The sequence below is a fragment of the Sinocyclocheilus rhinocerous genome, unplaced genomic scaffold (assembly GCF_001515625.1).
Source record: "Sinocyclocheilus rhinocerous isolate Xijiao unplaced genomic scaffold, SAMN03320098_v1.1 scaffold738, whole genome shotgun sequence".
In the NCBI taxonomy this organism is placed as follows: Eukaryota; Metazoa; Chordata; class Actinopteri; order Cypriniformes; family Cyprinidae; genus Sinocyclocheilus; species Sinocyclocheilus rhinocerous.
Window position 1 is genome coordinate 22032 of NW_015633949.1, and position 18937 is coordinate 40968.

General features: G+C 36.9%; 1 protein-coding gene across 1 annotated transcript in view; it reads left to right on the top strand.

The window, feature by feature from the left end:
* LOC107744801 (seizure protein 6 homolog) overlaps positions 1–18937 on the top strand; it is a 58664-nt gene that overhangs the window by 10705 nt on the left and 29022 nt on the right. The window contains exon 3 of the mRNA XM_016558629.1: positions 18443–18628. Within this exon, the coding sequence (XP_016414115.1) occupies positions 18443–18628 (186 nt within the window). The remainder of the gene's footprint in view (positions 1–18442; positions 18629–18937) is intronic.

The following is an 18937-nucleotide window of genomic DNA, read 5'->3' on the forward strand; positions in this document are numbered from 1 at the left end:
TATCGTTCTATCTATCTATCTATCTATCTATCTATCTATCTATCTATCTATCGTTTTATCGTTCTATCGTTCTATTGTTGTCGTATATTCTGTTGTTCTGTTTATCATTCTATTGTTCATTCTATCTGACGTTCTATCATTCTATCTATCTATCTATCTATCTATCTATCTATCTATCTATCTATCTATCTATCTATCTATCTATCTATCTATCGTTCTATCTATCTATCTATCTATCGTTCTATCGTTCTATCGTTCTATTGTTGTCGTATATTCTGTTGTTCTATTTATCATTCTATTGTTCGTTCTATCTGACGTTCTATCTATCTATCTATCTACAGTGTTGGGCAGTAACACGTTACTGTAATTTTATTACTTTTTTAGTAACAGAGTAATTTAACGCGTTATAATTTTCAAAATAGTAATTAGAGTATAGTTACAAGCCGAGGTCTCTATACGTTACTGCCGCGTTACATTGCTGACAGAATGCAGTGTTTTATAATCTAGAGATTGTAAAAAGGATGTAGCACACGCACTGTCGAGTCAAGTGCCAGTGGATTAGAGACCTGCTCCCGCGAGACCTGACGCAACAGAGTGCGGCGCGGGACTAGATGGGTGAGTGCTGCTGCGGGCGGGTAGACATTCGTGTGTGTGCAGGATGCGGGAGAATAAAATGATTCACGGGACTCCCGCAAAATAGAAATATCTAGACATAAAATATCTAAAACAAATAAATTGTTATTCATCTATTGCACAAAAGCAACAGAAACTAATATGAAATATAAAGGATTAACAGGTGCAAGCGTATGCAGAGTTTCTATTTAGGCTATAACACGGGTTTGCAGCGTTGAGCAATACAGTGCTGAAATGTGCGTGATCACAAATCCTCTCATTATAACACGAATTGTAGACATTATGAAAGATTCATTATGCATATATTTATTGTGTTATAACAGAGATTTGTGAGATTGCGATGAACTGAGATGTCTTTTAGGGATTATAAATGCAGCGCTCTTTGCTGGCATCCTGCCATGCCAAACCATGCACGCAGCAGCCGCTTCCTTTAGTTAAAAATAACGGTGTTCTGTGAATGTTGATGCTTTAATAACAAATATTTATCAGGAGTGTGTATGCAGGGATTTCATAAATTTCATGGAGAAAAAAGTAACGTAACTAGTAATGTAACTAATTACTAATTACTTTTGAAATAAAGTAATCAGAACAGTAACGTGATTACTTTTAAAAGAAGTAATCAGTAATCAGTAATTTGATTACATTTTCAGAGTAACTTGCCCAACACTGACTGACTGTCTGTCTGTCTGTCTATCTATCTTTCTGTTGTTCTATTTATCATTCTATTATCTGTCGTACTATCATTCTATCCATCATTCTATCTATAGTTCTGTCGTTCTATCGTTCTATCGTTCTGTTGTTCTATTTATCATTCTATTATTTGTTTTATCCATCGTTCTATTGTTCATCCACCTATCCATTCATCCATTCTATTATTCTGTTTATCGCTCTGCTGCTGTCATTTTTAAGCAAATTAAGCTTGTTATATATTACAGTAGTAGATTAGATGTATATCTTTTGTGTGGAGACCTACTGTATATGGCCAAATGTAAATGAAGTGTGCATATCCAATTTGGCCACAATCTGATCGGTCAAGACCGAAGTGACCATAAAGACCTGGAGATGGGCCTGTAAGGTCCACCCAGTTGGCCCAGTGAAGGTATCCAATGGTGGCTGAAGGTTTCCTGCACATTCAGTCTTTTCAGTGCACAAAGTAATTTAGTTTTTATTAAACTCTAATCTGACTCTATTTTATTATGACCTTGAATTTAGGTTGAAATGCAAATTGGTTGTTTATCCATTTTTAATTATTATTCTTCTGACATTTGATTATTATAGTTAACTCTTTACTTTATATTTTACTCGTTCATTAGGGATCTAGAATCTCACCTGATGTGCCTCATGCTCCATATCCTGAGATCTATTATGTACTTTTGTACATGTATTATGTACGCAGATTTGCAGAAACATACCCCTTCACTTAATCTACTTGAGATAATAAGTAGATAAGTCAGAATAATATCAAATGTGACAATTTATTATTAGTCAGGTAAATATGTATTGTGCCAATTACATAGTCAATTTAGAGATATCAAATCAAATCAATACAAGACATAAAATTCTCAAAGATAAATCTAAGGGTAAAAGATGAATACCTGACTTCAGGAAAATGCATCGTATGGAGTATATAGACGCACTCCACACTACAAGCTCATCTGGCTACAAAAGCACCCTGATCTTCTTGCAACATTTCCTTAAGTATTCAGACCAAGACAAGTATCCCCCAAATGGAGACAGGAACTAACAACTGGAATTTGTCTTAATCAAGTCCTAGACGTGGAGAGTTTACACCTTTTGGGGACAGATGATAATTTGCATGAAAGACACTGGGAAATGGCACACCCTCTACAGTAAGCAACATAACTCTAAACTCTTAGGATCTGTATTACCTCTTAGTCTACTTCTTGTAAGATTGAGACCTCTGTACCAGTCACACTGAGACAATTCAAATGATACCAAACATGACTGTGAATATCAATTACATTCATGTAGAAACTTGTTATGCTATTGTTGGTAAGCACAGCTAATATTTTCTTCAGGAAATCTACAATTGTAAATATTAAGTCTTTCTGTTCTCTATTAATCAGCTGTTTGTTGCTCAGATACACACATTGCCATTACAGTGATCTATTTTGAACAGTCTAGCTCTCCCATATGTGTCTGTCACTCTGTGAAGTGCAGAAAAATAGTCATTGAGAGGCAGATTTAAAAGCAGTGTGATTCCTGAGGTTGTCTGGGTTATGGCTGCCATTGTTTCCTTCTTCCACTAAAAGCCATTCCCTACTTCACAACCGTGAATAACATTAATGATGCAAAACCCCAGTAATTACATTAATGATTGGCTGTGGCACAGGGTGCATGTCAGTGCAGATGGTTTAACAATGGAGCGTGATGTCAGTGGGTGGGAGAAAACATCAAGACTTTTCATGCTTTCTGGTTTGCCGGCATTTCGAGTATACACACACGTTCGTGTTTGCTGCTGTCCACCGCGTTGTGCATTCTCATGTATTTTTCATTCCAAACCTTGCTCATTTCTTATATATTCACGCAGGGATTTTTAAATACATTCGTATTCGAGTTAGAAAGTCTCTGCTCGGCAGATTCCTTTCCGTTCAGCTACGAATGAAGTTTGACATCCAGTTTGATATGTGAATCCTATCTCAATGAGCACATGTACTGCTCTAAAGTTCACTTTTCATTCTGTGTAATTGCCTCCCTGAAACACTTTTGTACGGATTGATCTGCAGCTTGAAATAATCCATTGGATTTCAAATATTACCGTGTGCCGTTATTTACAAAACAATCATACTGCCACGGTTGTTTACTTATTGCATGAAAAGGCTGCCTTTTGTAGTCTATCCTCATCCCAAATACAATGGAGCAGAAAAAATCTGTTCAATTTTGTTGCCTACATACTGAGAGAAATGCATTCACATCACTCGGTGCGGTGGCCAATGTGTAGATAATCTATCACTGTATTGTGAGCAGACAGACAGCGAGAGAGCGAGGCTGTGTTATTGGAGTCAGGGGGATGTGGTTGCTCTGGGTTTTACTGAAAGCACATGAGTGCTCTGATGGCCTGTCAGAGAGAGAAAGGGATGCTGGGATTCTGTCAAGATGTCTGGGAGTGTCTCCAGGCTCCCAGCCTCACCGTGTGACACATGCGGCCCCGAGAATCCTTCGCAAATCTCTCAGGACACAGTCCGCGGACTCGTGTCGCAGATTCAACAACACTCTGCAGACGTGCTGTCAATGTAGCGCTGTAAGAAAGTACAACTTATAATGAGGAGTGCACTCCCCCTCCGGACAAAATGCCGCTTGTCACTGGAGACTTTCTCTTCCTTTGGAGAACATATGCTCCCTTTTCAGGGTGTGAAATTATACTGTTAGCTATATAGTGAGTGCAATTATTGGTTTGAAATATAATGGTAAAATGAGCAAATGCACATTTTCAGACAAAGTTTATTGTTTTAGTCAAGTTTTGTGTTGCTAAATGCACTACAAAAAATGCTTCTCTTACTTAGATTTTTTGTCTTGTTTCCAGCCAAAATATCTAAAAATTCTTAAATCAAGAAGAATTTTCTAGACAAGTAAAAATTATTGTCTTGTTTTCAGAAAAAAACATGTCAAAATTAAGTGAATTTTTGCTTGAAACAAGCAAAATAATCTGCCATTGGGGTAAGCAAAATAATCTTGTTTTCTGTTTGAAATAAGATTATTTTGCTTACCACATTGGCAGATTATTTTGCTTGTTCTAAGAAAAAAATCACTTAATTTTTACATGTTTTTTTCTGAAAACAAGACAATAATTTCACAATATTACTGTATCTGTTTTAATGTTTTGTGATAATTAATTAAAATTAAGTGTTATTTTTTTGTTTATTTATTTTTGCTCATCTGTTTTCCATTAACAGTATGTTAAAATCGTTTGAAATATTATCGATGTAGCTACAGAATATATAGCTACATGTTTTGTATTATCTTTCCAATTGCTGGGGGAAACAAATCTTTGTTAACTAACAGTTTCATCAGTAATATCGAGATTAACACTATTGGTCAATTATTGGTATATTTCTGGCATTTCATTTCTGAGGGATTCTGCACTGTAGTTCCAGTCATTAAATCCTGTATGATTTGAACGCTCTCTCTTTAGCCCTAAATTGTACAGCAGGGATGTTATTATAAACCTTTGGTAACACTTTGGTATAGAGAAGCCCATTTCATTAAATCCTTTTAATGAAAAATTAATAAAGGACATTGTCTTAATCACAAAGTTGCAGGAGCTCTCTTAAAAAAAATCCATTGTCCCTAACTAAATTACTATGTTTCCAGGTTGTTATTGGTAATGAATTATCAGATAATTATTAAGAGGTAATTGCAGTTCAAGTTTCCCCTGCTTTCAGTAATACAGAACAGACAGCTGCTCTTTCATTTGCATGAATTAATGGACGTGAAATGGCGTGAAGTCTAACACCAGCAAATGGAATTAAATTGTGGTTGTTTCAGAGTCTGGGCGGAGCGTGCGTGTGTTTAATTGATTGATAGCACCGACCACCTGCTCATCTGCGCATTAACTATCAAACAACCTTCATTAAGAGAATCATAGTAATTATGAGAAATGGTATTACCCATGCTGTGAAAAAATTAAGATCTTAGAGATATGAAGGAAGGAGGTCATTTGCATATACAGAGCGTCTACCCATCAGAGCTTGATTAACAGTCCAAACATTTGGAGATAAAGGTCTGTAGGGATCACATCTAGTCCCGCCCTTTCGTTTTCCATAAAAGCATCTATTAAATTCAATGCAAATATAAATATAGCACTTTATATCTGAATGACACTAGTGCAAAATACAGGCTCTCCTCAGAAGACTAGTTTTAAATAGCATTCGAGCATATGCGAGAAGGGAAGATTCATTGAGCAAGCACATGGCAGTAAGAGCACCTCAATCAAATCACAGGCTATTGTACTCCCCCGCCGCCACTATTTGAAGTCATTTAATGTTTTGCAGGGCCGCGGGATCCTGAACTCTCAAAGTTGTGCTTGGATTCGGCCAGTTAATGAGTGTTTCCCGCTGAGCCGTTCGGCTGTGCTGTGACACACCATTGTTTTGTCATTTATTGACCATTCTCTATGCCCTCACATCATTAGTAGGGCCGTATGAAAAACATGCCAGCGTGAACACGAAGATCACTCTGCTACCAACTGTCTATTTGCTTTTATGAAATTATATGTGCTGGCACTGCGTTACGGGGGCGTGCTGGAGCAAGACATTTAGATGACATGAATTATACTTCAACGCTTCCATAAAAGAGAGGGTCTGACAGTGAGATGTACGTTTAATGAAGCAAAGGATTTTTACTGTCTCTGTGTTTTGTCACTTGAGGTGTCAATGCAAATAAAATAGGTGTGGGTTGCTTTTATTTCCATGGGAACAAGGCAGATTTTTCTTTGCTGATGAAACCTCTACTTTCTACTCTTTTGCCACTTGTTTTTTTGTTTGCCACCACCTATGATCTCCCTGTACATCTTAAATTGAACAGAAAGTCATGTAGTGGAAAATAAGGAGTGCATGGTGGTGTGTCTCTTTGTACATAAAGATTTGTTTTTTTTATTCCACTGACAACTATTGCTCACCATCCCTAAAAACATTATATTTTGGGTTAAAAATTTTAATTTCACAGTACAGTATCCTTTGTCGACTGGCAAAAGCCTATAGTACGTGGCCGCCATATTAACAGGTTACAGCAGGGGCCTGCAAGAGTGTACTAGGAGGTCTGCGAAATATTTTACAAAATGTGTTTATTAGGGCTGTCAAACTAATGATCCTATAATACTTTGATAGAAAAAAATACATTCAACTTAAATTACAATATCATATGGAAAATATTTACTTTGTATTATTTTGGCTTTAGTTCAATCTATCTAAAAGTGATTACAGCGTTACATTGAGTATGTATGTATGTATGAGTGTGTGCACATGTATGCACATATATATATATACAGAGCTGGCAAGTAACTGATTACATGTTATCTGGATTATGTAATCAGATTCCAAAAATTAAGTACTTGTAATTAGATTAAATTACATTGTAAAATACTCAGAATCAGAGTACAGTTACTTTTTTATTAATTACATGATTACATATTATTCACACAATAGCAATACATTAATTGATTAATATATAAATACGCTTATTGATTCTCCCTAATTCTTTTTTTAAATCTTTTAAATGTTCCTTTCTAAAAGAGCCTAAGGTTTATATACATTCAGAAAGTTTTCTAGTTTTGTGGACATTCAAACAAAGACCAGGCAATGTTCAGGTGGCTATAATTAAACAGAAAATTAAGAGGCCACACAGCATTTGACCACTGAATTTACAAAAATCATTTCAATTTTAAGAAGTGTTTTCTCAGCATTTCAACATTGCATCAACTACTGATGAACACATTCATTTTTATTTGAATTATTAGGTTATCTATTAGGTGTCTTTGGAAGGCTTTTGTCTTTCAACCACATTAAAATGCACAAATTAATGTTATTTCTTATGTATATGTAATGCATGGTTTTCCCAAACTTTTTTTGTCATCTGAACCTCTTTAACCTAATATTTACTTGAAATACCCCTGAGATTTTAAGGCAATAAGTTAATTTTGCCAGCAGCCATTTCACGCTGCAGCCAAGACTGGTTGCCCACTGAAGCTAAGCAGGGTTGAGCCTGGTCAGTACCTGGATGGGAGACCTCCTGGGAAAAACTAGGTTGCTGCTGGAAAAGGTGTTAGTGAGGCCAGCAGGGGGTGCTCACCCTGTGGTCTGTGTGGGTGAAAAAGAGTAGGGGTGTAACCCCGGCATCCTGGCCAAATTCGCCTATTGGCCTCTGTCCATCATGGCCTCCTAACCATCCCCATATCTGCTGATTGGCTTCATCATTCTGTCTCCTCTCCACCAATAAGCTGGTGTGTGGTGGGCGTTCTGGTGCAATATGGCTGCCGTCGCATCATCCAGGTGGATGCTGCACACTGGTGGTGGTTGAGGAGATTCCCCCCTTCTATGTAAAGCGCTTTGAGTGCCCAGAAAAGCGCTATATAAATGTAAGGAATTATTATAATTATAATAATTAACACATGTTCATGGTTTTCTGACATTGGTTAATGGTCACATGACACAAACTAATAAAATATATTTTAATTTTTTTAGTAAGTGTTTTATTTTGACTGTTGTTATTTTAAATTAATTTATTTTAAAGTATAATGTTTATGATTTAATTAATTATTTGCTTTTCATTAAACTCATGAACTCCCAGCAGTTCCTTCACAAACCCCGTTTGGGAAACCTTGACATAATGTAATGTTTAATGCACTTTATGTTGTCAATAACAACAAATGGAATTTATTTCAGTTTTCTTTGCATTTTTATATCAATATGGTTCAAGATTAGCCTATTTAAATCAATGTGATAAATGAGTTAGATCAAAAGTTATCTAAAATTAATCAAAAAGTAGTCTGATTATAATACCTAAAATATGTAATGTAATGGATTACGTTACTACCGTAACTACAATTTTTGTCATGTAATTTCGAATCAGTAATGGACTAAAATGTATTAGTAATCTACCCAGCTCTGTATATATGTATGTATATATATATACATATATATATATATATATATATATATATAAAAAATTCAGTGTAACCCAGTTGAGAAAAAGCTGTCAGCAATGCTGCTGCTTTTATGCAGCTGCTTTGCTTACACACTGTGTGTGTGATTGGTGTGAAACAGGCCCAAGATGTCAGTAGATTCCTGTGTTGTTCCCAGTATGTCTCTTGGGGTTCTACTTCATGATGTCCGTTTGCTCCCTCCACATGGTCCAGGTTAATAAGAAGTGATGTAGAAGCCGGTCTTAAATTGAGGGAGATTTCCCTCGTGTCTGTTTCTCTCAGACTGAGCCACTCATGCAATCAGCCTCAATAAGACATGATGAGCTTGGAGTCGATGAATCCCTGCCCATACTTCATAAATAAGCGAAAGAGGATATATTTTTTATTAGCTCATGTAATATGCAACAGATTTAATAGCACAGTCATTTCTGTAAGTGTACTACTATCCTGCTGTAATACTCGTACTGGGGAAACTGCATGACACAAGAGTGGCATCATTTTGATGTTTTCCCAGATGACAATATGTACACACACACACACAAAGAGGCATTTCATGCTCAGAATCAAAGATGAAGCTCTGCTTATCAGTGATTTTTTACGGTTGTGTAGACCGTGATCCTGTACAAGCGCTGGCAGAGTGGAAGCCCAGACACTTATGGACATGAGCAGCTCCACTAGTTCTTGACATGCTGTCAGGGCAGCCTGACACACAGCTGGTCACTGTGGTCTTATCAAACAGCAGATGGGGTCCAGTCTGAAGATAACAAATATTCACCCAGCAGGCACCACCTCACCTCACCTTTATCTAAAAGTGTCTGTAAAAGCTATGAAATCCATTATATAGCATTTACACTCTTAAAAATAAAGGCTCAAGTTAAAACCAAAAAGGATTTTATAGCTTGATGTCATAGGAGAACCTGTAGAACTTCTGCTTTGATGGAATGAAATGCATGCATTGGGATGCACAACACATCTGTACCATTATCAGTATTGGCCAGTAGTGAATATTTAATTGTGCATTTTCATGTCCTCTTTTCACATTTACATCGATGACCTTTGACATTATATAATGCTCACTTAAAGGCACAATATGTAATTTTTTGCCACTAGAGGGCGCGTATTCAAAACAAACAAAGAAACAAAGGCGTAGTTAGAGAGCGCCGTGACTGAGTGTGGAATTATGGGAGTTGTCGTCTTCATCCCCACAGCCGATGGATACATTTGAACGTTTTGTTATAATGCTACTCTGTGCGGTCATCACCTGTCTAATAAAATGCATAACATATTAAAGCGTCTTTGGTGTTTCCATGTTTTCTACAAAACAAAACCGGAAATCGAGGGTGTATGACGTCATTGGCAGGCGACAGAATGGCACTATAGACACGGTCCGTGTCACTAGTTAAAATTGCTTATTTCTTTGGATTTAAACATTCTTCGAAACATTTGGGATAATGTAAGTACACAAGTCAGCAAAATATATAAAACTGTTCTAGTGGTTTTTGGATATTTTAATAAAAAAATCTTATATATTGTGCCTTTAAATTTGGTTTTTAAAACAGGGTTATTGTGTTTACCACCCCAACCCCATAAAAAATCACAGTAACTCATGAGCATTTGTCCTGATAATATTCTTTTTTTTAATTGTTGAACATTTTCTTTTTAAATACACAATTTACTCATCTTGACCTCTAGCATGCACTAGCTGAAAAAAGGGCATCACCACAATCAGGCTGATGCTTTTTCTTTGCACCCTCTTTCAGGAATTCTATCTGATCTGTGACTTTGAATGGCATTTGGTGCCACCAGGGTTGATTCTCGGAATGAACCTGCAAGCAAAAAAACAAAAACAAAAAATCAAACCAGTGTTTGCAGTTTTTGTCCCAGCTGTCAAAATGTACACTGTATGCACTTTGAGATGAATAAAAACACTATGTACTCTCTGAATGCACCTACCAGGAAGGTACATAATTAGTTGATAATCCATCACAAATCATTAAAGCTCCATTCCTTATAATGCATTATTGCATGTAGATCAAACAGTAGAGCAAAGTGCTATATTGCTGAAATAATCCATTTGATTCCCAGGGAATGGGAATCACAATAAAAGGCTCCATATTGGAATGTATTTTAAAATACACCTCCGACGTTGCAGAAGACATGATCCAGACACACAAACTTGGAAAAATAAATAAATAAATAAATACTTAAATACTGTCTGAATAACTTAACTCAAAATGTATTTTGGGTTACCTAATTCTGCAGTTCAATAAAATGGACAGCTGGCTGTATGATGATTCTGCCCCTCATAGTCAGAATCCGTGTTTTTGCTTGGAGAAATCTCCTGTAAGAGAGTCACAACTGCCTTTTAGCGTTATTATAGTTTATGGTCAGAAAAACTACCATACAATAACAGAACTCACCAATTTAATCAAATAAACAACATTTATAATATTTGTTAGCAAAACTTCCTATATTAATATATTGCTAGTCAGTTCCTCCTCCTCCTCCTCTTTAAAGCGTTCTGTGGGTTAGTAGAGAACAGCAGCCTGTGGCTAATTTGGCTAATATAGTTGATGTTAGCTTACTCACCTGTTGTTACCACCGCTATGATGGCAATCACAAGAAAAGATTCCAGTATACCTCAGTTGCAGGCGACATGAACATAAGACCACACATTTGAAAATAAAATACAAAATATGTTCTTAACAGTGGTGTTTCTTAATTCAGTTTTCCTCAGCATTTCACCTTCGCTCGCTGTTTATGTTATGTGACATCTGTCTGACCTAACTTGAGATAAAGAGCTTCTCTAACTAGTTTACTTAGGCTAACTGACGTTAACTTACCAGTTGATGTTATCTCCGATACGATCAGTGGCGGTTCTACATTGAATTACAATTCCCCAAAACCCACCCCAAAGTCGAGGTGTGACTGACTTTAGCCCACTAATTCCATTAGAGTATTGCTCTATACAGTGGATCCCCCCCCTTGTCCGTTCTATTTGGGAGAGACCTAGAGGTGAACTGTCCCCCGCGCCGTGCCCCGCCCCCCTTTCCCCTTCTCACACAGCTTCTGTGCACGGCACCTTCTCAGCAAGCAGGGGCGCCAATTTGCCAATTCCCCACACAGTGAAATGATAGACAATAGAAAACCGCTTCGCGGCGGCGCCGCAGAGGATTTTTTTTATTTTTTTTTTAACTGCTCGTGCCGCCCCCCATGTATTATGAAAAAATGCCGCCCCGGGCGGCTGCCCGGTTCGCCCGTGCCTAAAACCGCTACTGGATACGATGGCAATCACAAGAAAAGAAAACATCTAAAATATCTCAGTTTTGCATTAAACACAAAATAATATACTAACCTTTTTGTTGAGTTGCCGGTGCATAATTTCTCTTTTGACCTTTAACCGGCACTTCTACCAGACAGAAAAAAAAAAGACTTTAAAAGAAATCTCCCTTGGATTTACAGCGGCATTGATCAGGGTTGTAAATAAACCTTCATTCTCCATCCTTTACCGTACTTTGGCCTGCCCTCAGAATGTACAAGAGGTTTGTTAGCACATTGCATATGCTTAAGGCTTTTATGTGTTTACAGCTGAAGATGCATTGAGCCAGAGGCGGTGAGCATGTTTGTTTAGAAGACTGAGATGTGCCAAGTCAAGTTCCTGACTCATATTCAGAGCCTTCAGAGAGTTCCAGTGGTCTGTGTGGATGGAAATCTGTTTGAGATGTTTATACGTGGAAACCATTCAGAGCAAACAAATCTTATCAGTGTGTGCCTGTAAGTGGATGACAGTGTGGTCTTCTTTCACCTATCACTACTTTAACGATACAGTAGTCTATAATATAATTCAATTGTTCTGAGTGGGTCACGGAGTGTACAGTCAAAGAAACAACATCCAAAACAAAAAACGTAATTCTAAACATTTTTCTGATGTGAGACTTTTCAGTATCTGTGGTCAGATGAGATGTTGTCAGGCTTAATGTCAGTGTTATTATTCTATGGTTATTTTCATAACTTGTTACGAAATAAAAAGTCTGTCACCTCAGAAAAACGAATCCTGTCAGATGTTATACTGTGCTCATAGCGCACACTCTTCAATGGCACGCGCAATTGTGGCAGCGCATGCTGAATATCACATCACTAAAGCGCAAAATAAACTTTGAGCATGCAACATGTGAAATAAAAGTAAAGTACCCATACATAACTGGTACTTTGTGTGTTAGCTGGGAAGGATTTGCATGAAGGTATGATATTCATTCTATTCAGGAGCAGTTTCCATGTTTCATTAACAGTTCATGTTAGTATTGTTCATGACTGTGTATTTAAATGACTGTGATGGCTCATACCAACTTAATTGTATTAACAAAAACTAGTTTGGGACTGCTATTTAATAGCCTTACCTTATAGGCTAAGTAAAGGTTGATGGTACTTGTGTGTGTGTGTGTGTGTGTGTGTGAACAATATATATATATATATATATATACAGTGGTGTGAAAAAGTTTTTGCCCCCTTCCTGTTTTTTTAATTGTTTGCATATTTGTCACACTTAAAAGATTCAGATCATCAAACAAATTATAATATTACACAAAGATAACCTGAGTAAATACAAACAAACGTTTTGAAATTATGATTTCATTTATTAAGGGAAAGAAAAATCATGTGAAAATGCCAGTATCAAATATGATATATCAGGTATTTGAGGAACATTTATTTGTTCATCTCTGAATCGGCATTGTGTTGCATTGCATTTGCATTGCATTTTTCCCCCATCAATAAAAACTCATTTTGGGCCTCTGAATAAAATTGAGGTGTTTTTTCCTCCTTGAATATGAGCTCTGTAGTTTTTTCTAACTATTATTTCATATGTCAGGCTATAATTCACCCAAAAAAGTGATAGACATTTGGTATATTCTTCTCCATTAAATTAAAGTCAATAGGGTCCAATGTTGGTTTGTTTCCTGTTGGCTTTCAATGTATTGACAAAAACAGCTGAATCATGATGACATAATTTACATTTTTGGGTGAACTATCCCTTTAAGTAAAACCACCCAACTAAACCATGGGATTCGTCATGGTGACTGGACATATACCCAGGGCTGTACGTTAACTTTTTTTTCACATAGCACTGGTGCTACAGAGGTTGAAAGTTTTGTAGCACAGGCCAGAAAGTTGTAGCACAAGTATAAAACGTCTGTTATCATGTCTGAAAACAAACACAAGTCGCACGCGTGCTACAGTGGTAAATTTATTCATCGCACAGACCAGTTTTTTCGTAGCACGTGCGACATATATGTCGCACTGTACAGCCCTGCATATACCCCATCCTCACCTCGTCCACCCATGGGCCTTCCTCCAGGGCACGTAATGAAGCACATTAGCACTGCATCTGTTGCTGTCTAAGCGGTTGCCAGCTAATCTCCACCATGCCAGTTCCCACACAGTCATCTCCAGGCTGCATTACGACACTCAGTCTTTATGGCCAATGAAGCCACGAGGCAATTTGCGAGCATGTGATTTAGTGTTGACCGGACGGCTCCACATAAAGCCAGCCTCCAGTGCCCCCTCCGTATTAGTCTAATTGAAATGGAAGCAGAGGGGTAATAATGCTATAACAACCCGGCGGTGCTAGCGCACGGGCCCCGCTGTGCTGAAACAGCGCTAATAAACCATAAATAAAATAGATGGCTAAGGGAGTGAAGCCCCCTCCCCCATGTGTCGGCTCATTGAGTTGGTGAGAGGAGTGCTCCCCTCTCAGCATCGAGATTAGACAGTCATCAGGGGCATAGACCCTCTCCACATGCCCCGCCGCTGCAGGCACTGAGCTCTTACGCATATGCACCAGTGTAACAGGGTGGAAGTCAATGCAGAACTCATGAGCAAGGCATAATTATTGTTAGATGCTCTGGTTTAAGACTATAGAGAGAGAGAGAGGAGGCAAAACTGTCTCATCAAACACTGAAATATACACCAAGCACTGGGCTGGAATTAGGGTATTTTTAAATTGCCTCTAGAGCTCAACTTTTGAAACATCACAGACCAGAACGCAGGGCTTATTTGGTTCTGATTCACTTAGGCATAGTTCACTTACAGGTGCATCTCAATAAATTAGAATGTCGTGGAAAAGTTCATTTATTTCAGTAATTCAACTCAAATTGTGAAACTCGTGTATTAAATCACTTTGCATGCATTTCAAAGAAATGTTGGTCAGCTAATGCTGTAAATTATACAGGAACCTTCTAACTTGATTGGTACATTAAAAAACTGTACTGCACTGGTTGCACTGCATGTTTATAATTTACCAAAAATAAATATTTAAAAAGAGCAATTTGTTTGCGAATCAGAACACAGTGGTTACCCTGCTTGTTTTTTATTTGTTTAAAAAAAAAAACTATTTAAAAGAATGATTTGTTCGTGGATCAGACTACACTGTTTGTGCAGCAAGTTTTTGAATTGCTAAAAATAAATAATTTTAAAGAATCAGTCTACACTAATTGTGTTCTATGTTATTGATTTATTAAAAAGAACCAATTTAAAAGTTTACACTGGTCACACAGTATGTTTTTGAGTCATTAAAAACTAGCTATTTTAATTTGAGAATCAGACTACACCGGTCATGCTGTTTTTCTGATTTGTTAAAAAGAAACGATTTAAAAGAGACATTTGTGAATCAGACAGCACTGCTTAATTAAATTTTTCATTAAATTAAAAATATATTTTTTTCTATATTTATATATAAATTTATATATCATATAAATGCATTTATCTATATTATTAGTATATTATTTATTTTTTATTTATTATCGTATAGTATTTAAACTGCTTGACCTTTACAAACGCTGGAAATGCGATTGATCTGTTGGTGACTGCGGTACTGTGTAAGTGTATGCCTTGTTTCTGTTGCTTGGACGAATACTTGCTGCTATAGAAGGATTTATTTGTACTGCTCTTTCATTTTTTATATAACCACATGTCAGTTAAATTATGTATTAATTTCCCAAAATTTCTTGGCAACCATAAACAAACTACAGTTGCACAGTGTTTACACCTTAATCAAGTGGAGCTTCAACATGGATCAAAACTAAATGCCATTATAATCAACAAAGCTTTGTAGACTGTGGGTGCTCATCTGTGACAGTTTGCAGAATGAACTATAGCTTTCTGCTTAGTGTCAGATTTTTTTTATGTATGTACCGCAGAATCTCAACATGGGGCACAAAAGATGCTCTTCAGGGGTGTGGGTGTCAGTTTTGTATAACCCTCACTTACTGGCTCCTATATTGTTGCTGAGGTGCACCACCCCATTACGCAGCTCCTCTCTGCTCAGTGAGGAAAAAGAATTGCAGTGATTTATCAAACTGTGTCTTTCTTAGACACATGAATCCAACATGAGCTAGCAGAGGGGAAAAAACTTAAACAAAAACATTAATTCTGTTTGACAGGGCCCTCTACATCTCTAAACACCACCACAGGATCAGAGACCAGAGCGAGAGTGATTCTCTCATGAAACACGGCGGTGATTCACTTTTGCTGTTGGTTCAGGATCAGATACGGCTAATCTCAGCTATGAAAGCAATACTACAGGGCATTGTATAGCACCATTTAATTAATGCCTGACATCTGAAAAATTGCTGTAATATTTTAGAGCAGACTCGTTCGTAGCAGCTTCTGTGGCCTCTAATGTGAGATAACATTTCTTTTGGGAAAGGATAGCATCTCGATCATGTGTAATACAACTTGACATTTTTACCTGTTATTTACAGGTGTAATTGAAGCCCTCATGTTAGCCGTTAGAGACTAGCCCTTTGAGAGCTCTTTGCTTGCAGAAGTGTCAAATCATCTCTTTGGCTAGAATTTACTTTGCCGTATTGAATTGCAAAATTTGTGTTCTGTTGACTAACCTCCCACAATCCAGTTTAACCAGGCATTATGTACACTGAAATAGGACTGTGTCCAAGTAATTAAATTAAACCATAATTTAGTTCTGCACAAAGACTTCAAATTTTTATGTAAATTAGGCTTATTATATATTGTGCTTTATTCAACAAGTAAAGTATGCCAGGTCTCTGCTGCATGAAAATTGTTCATCACAGATATTCCTTGGCTGTTTACATAGTTATTTACCTGATATGCATAATGTATGCACATTTAAATTAATTTTTATTAAAAATCATTTTTCATTTTATTTTGTTTTGTCAAAATTCAAACTTTTCCTCTCAGAATGGCAAGATGTAACCTCAGAATTGCAAGGTTATATCTCCCAGTTTTGAGTTTATACCTTGAAATTCTGGGAAAAGTCAGAATTTTGATATATAAAGAAAGAATGTCAGAATTCTGGGTTTATATCTCGCAGTTATGACCTTTTTCGCAGAATCAAAATTTTCACAATAACTGTTTTTATTTATTTATTTATATATTTATTTATAAAATTTTTATTCCATGGTGGAAACAGGCTTAAATAATATCATTGTGTTTAAATTTTTTTAACTTAAACTAATACAACTAAAAAACTATAAAAATTATGCTTGAAAATTACTAAGTTATTTACAGATTCTGTGCATTCAAATAAAAGAGCTATTGGTTAGTGCAGTTCTTTATTAGTGATTTCTCCCCTTAGTGCTGGAAATAATTAGTGCTCGGCCTGTTGCAGTCAGCTAAAGAATTTGAGAGCAGATATGACACGGATCCGAGCCAGGTCAAAGGTTATAATTTATCTCCCCTGTGCAAATTTTCTGGCCTTGGGCTCAGTCTTGTCATTGGTGACAAAATCAACACCCACACACCGCTCTGAATTTCAACAGCTAACAATACAGCTGCCGCAGCCACATCGAGACAGTGAGAAATGAGACCTGAAATTTCTGTCATAAATTGCAAAAACATTCTCAAAGGAGGATGGATAGGAGGAGACTAAAAAATTGGCGGTAGGAAAGCGGTTCTTAGCTCAATGGGCACTTGCGGTCTAACCTGGATTTACCACCTTGCGGGGCCTCCTGTGGAGGCTGTGCTGAGCTTCTGTGATGAAGGAAAAGACGGTCACTTACTTATCAAAGACTCCTTCGTATGCAGACACCGTTCTGTACATGACTCGCAATTGAATTCACTCTGGCCTTGAATTTTGACCTCTTTAATTTCAAAGAAAAAATATCTGTCTTTTATGTCTTTAGTATTCACTGCATCAGGGCTTGTTGATTTTCATAGGAAGAAGGTAAAATAGAAAATTCCTGCACTGTTGTAGCTTGCAAAAGTGTATTAAATAGCAGTGCTTCGGTCCAAGACCTTCTTCAGGCGTTTTGAAAGGGTGAAAGAGGACTCGCAAGCCAACAGAGATAAATGGTGAAAAGGCTTTTGTGGACATTGCTTGAGAAAGTATTGATAGTCTGGTTTAGTGCCGAGAGCCTGGCAAGACAATGGTCAATAAAGCCTCACTTCATAGCCCTTTCCAGAAGACCAAAGCATATGTAGGAGGCCATTTAGGGAAGTTTTATTTGGGCCAGACTTGTAACTAAGATTATTTAAATACATTTAATGTAGACTTATTATTGGAGCATTATTTACTTCAATGACACATAGAAACAAAATGGAACGTGTGGTTGCAGTGTGGACTAGACTCTGCAAGACTTTGTGTAAAGGTCAAAATGGAAATAGTGTCCAGTTAAAAATGATGAAGAATCTGCGCTAGTCTCAGAGGTAGAGAAGGTTTGGCTCTATTGCGACCATTAGACCAAATGGGAGCCTAATCTATCATCTTAGGCAGCAAATGATTGTCTCCACGCATCGCAGCTGGCCCATTCTGGCTGTGAAAACAGACAATGTTCAGGGTTTGGGTTTATTTGTCATCTTTGAGATGTCCCTTTCACACAGAAAAGGTCGACTGCGGTCTGGAGGACGTGGAGAGAGGACATGCATTGGGGACAGACCATTGGAGACCATATTAAACTGAGAGAAAGAAAGACAGATGGAGTTTGTTAAGATAATAAGTCTTCTTGAAATAAGTGGGAGTCGCTGTAATGCAATATTCATACTCCCCACAGACCTTAGTCTCAGTCTAATGATAGTTTTAGAGCAGCTTCAGACGTTCGTTTAAATAAGTGTGGTGTGGTGTGCTGCAGTTTTAATCATTTGCCTAATCAGTTATTCGTTTTTTCTCCATTACAGCATTTGTATTGAGTTGCAACTTCCCAGATAGACCAGCATATGGGGACGTGTCCGTCACCAGCCTACATGCAGGGGGAGAGGCCTATTTCTACTGCTTCAATGGATACCAACTCCAGGGTCCCTCCACCCTCACGTGCCGCAATGCCACCACACCCTACTGGAGCGGCAAAGTGCCGCGCTGTCTTGGTGAGTCCCAAATATTTTCTATATATTCATGCATTCATTCAAAAACGTGTTACCATAAGACACATTTTATTTTATTTAGTTTTGTTACCATAAGGCACATTTTATTTTATTTTATTTTATTTTATTTTATTTTATTTTATTTTATTTTATTTTATTTTATTTTATTTTATTTTATTTTATTTTATTTTATTTTATTTTATTTTATTTTATTTTATTTTATTTTATTTTATTTTATTTTATTTTATTTTATTTTATTTTATTTTATTTTATTTTATTTTATTTTATTTTATTTTATTTTATTTTATTTTA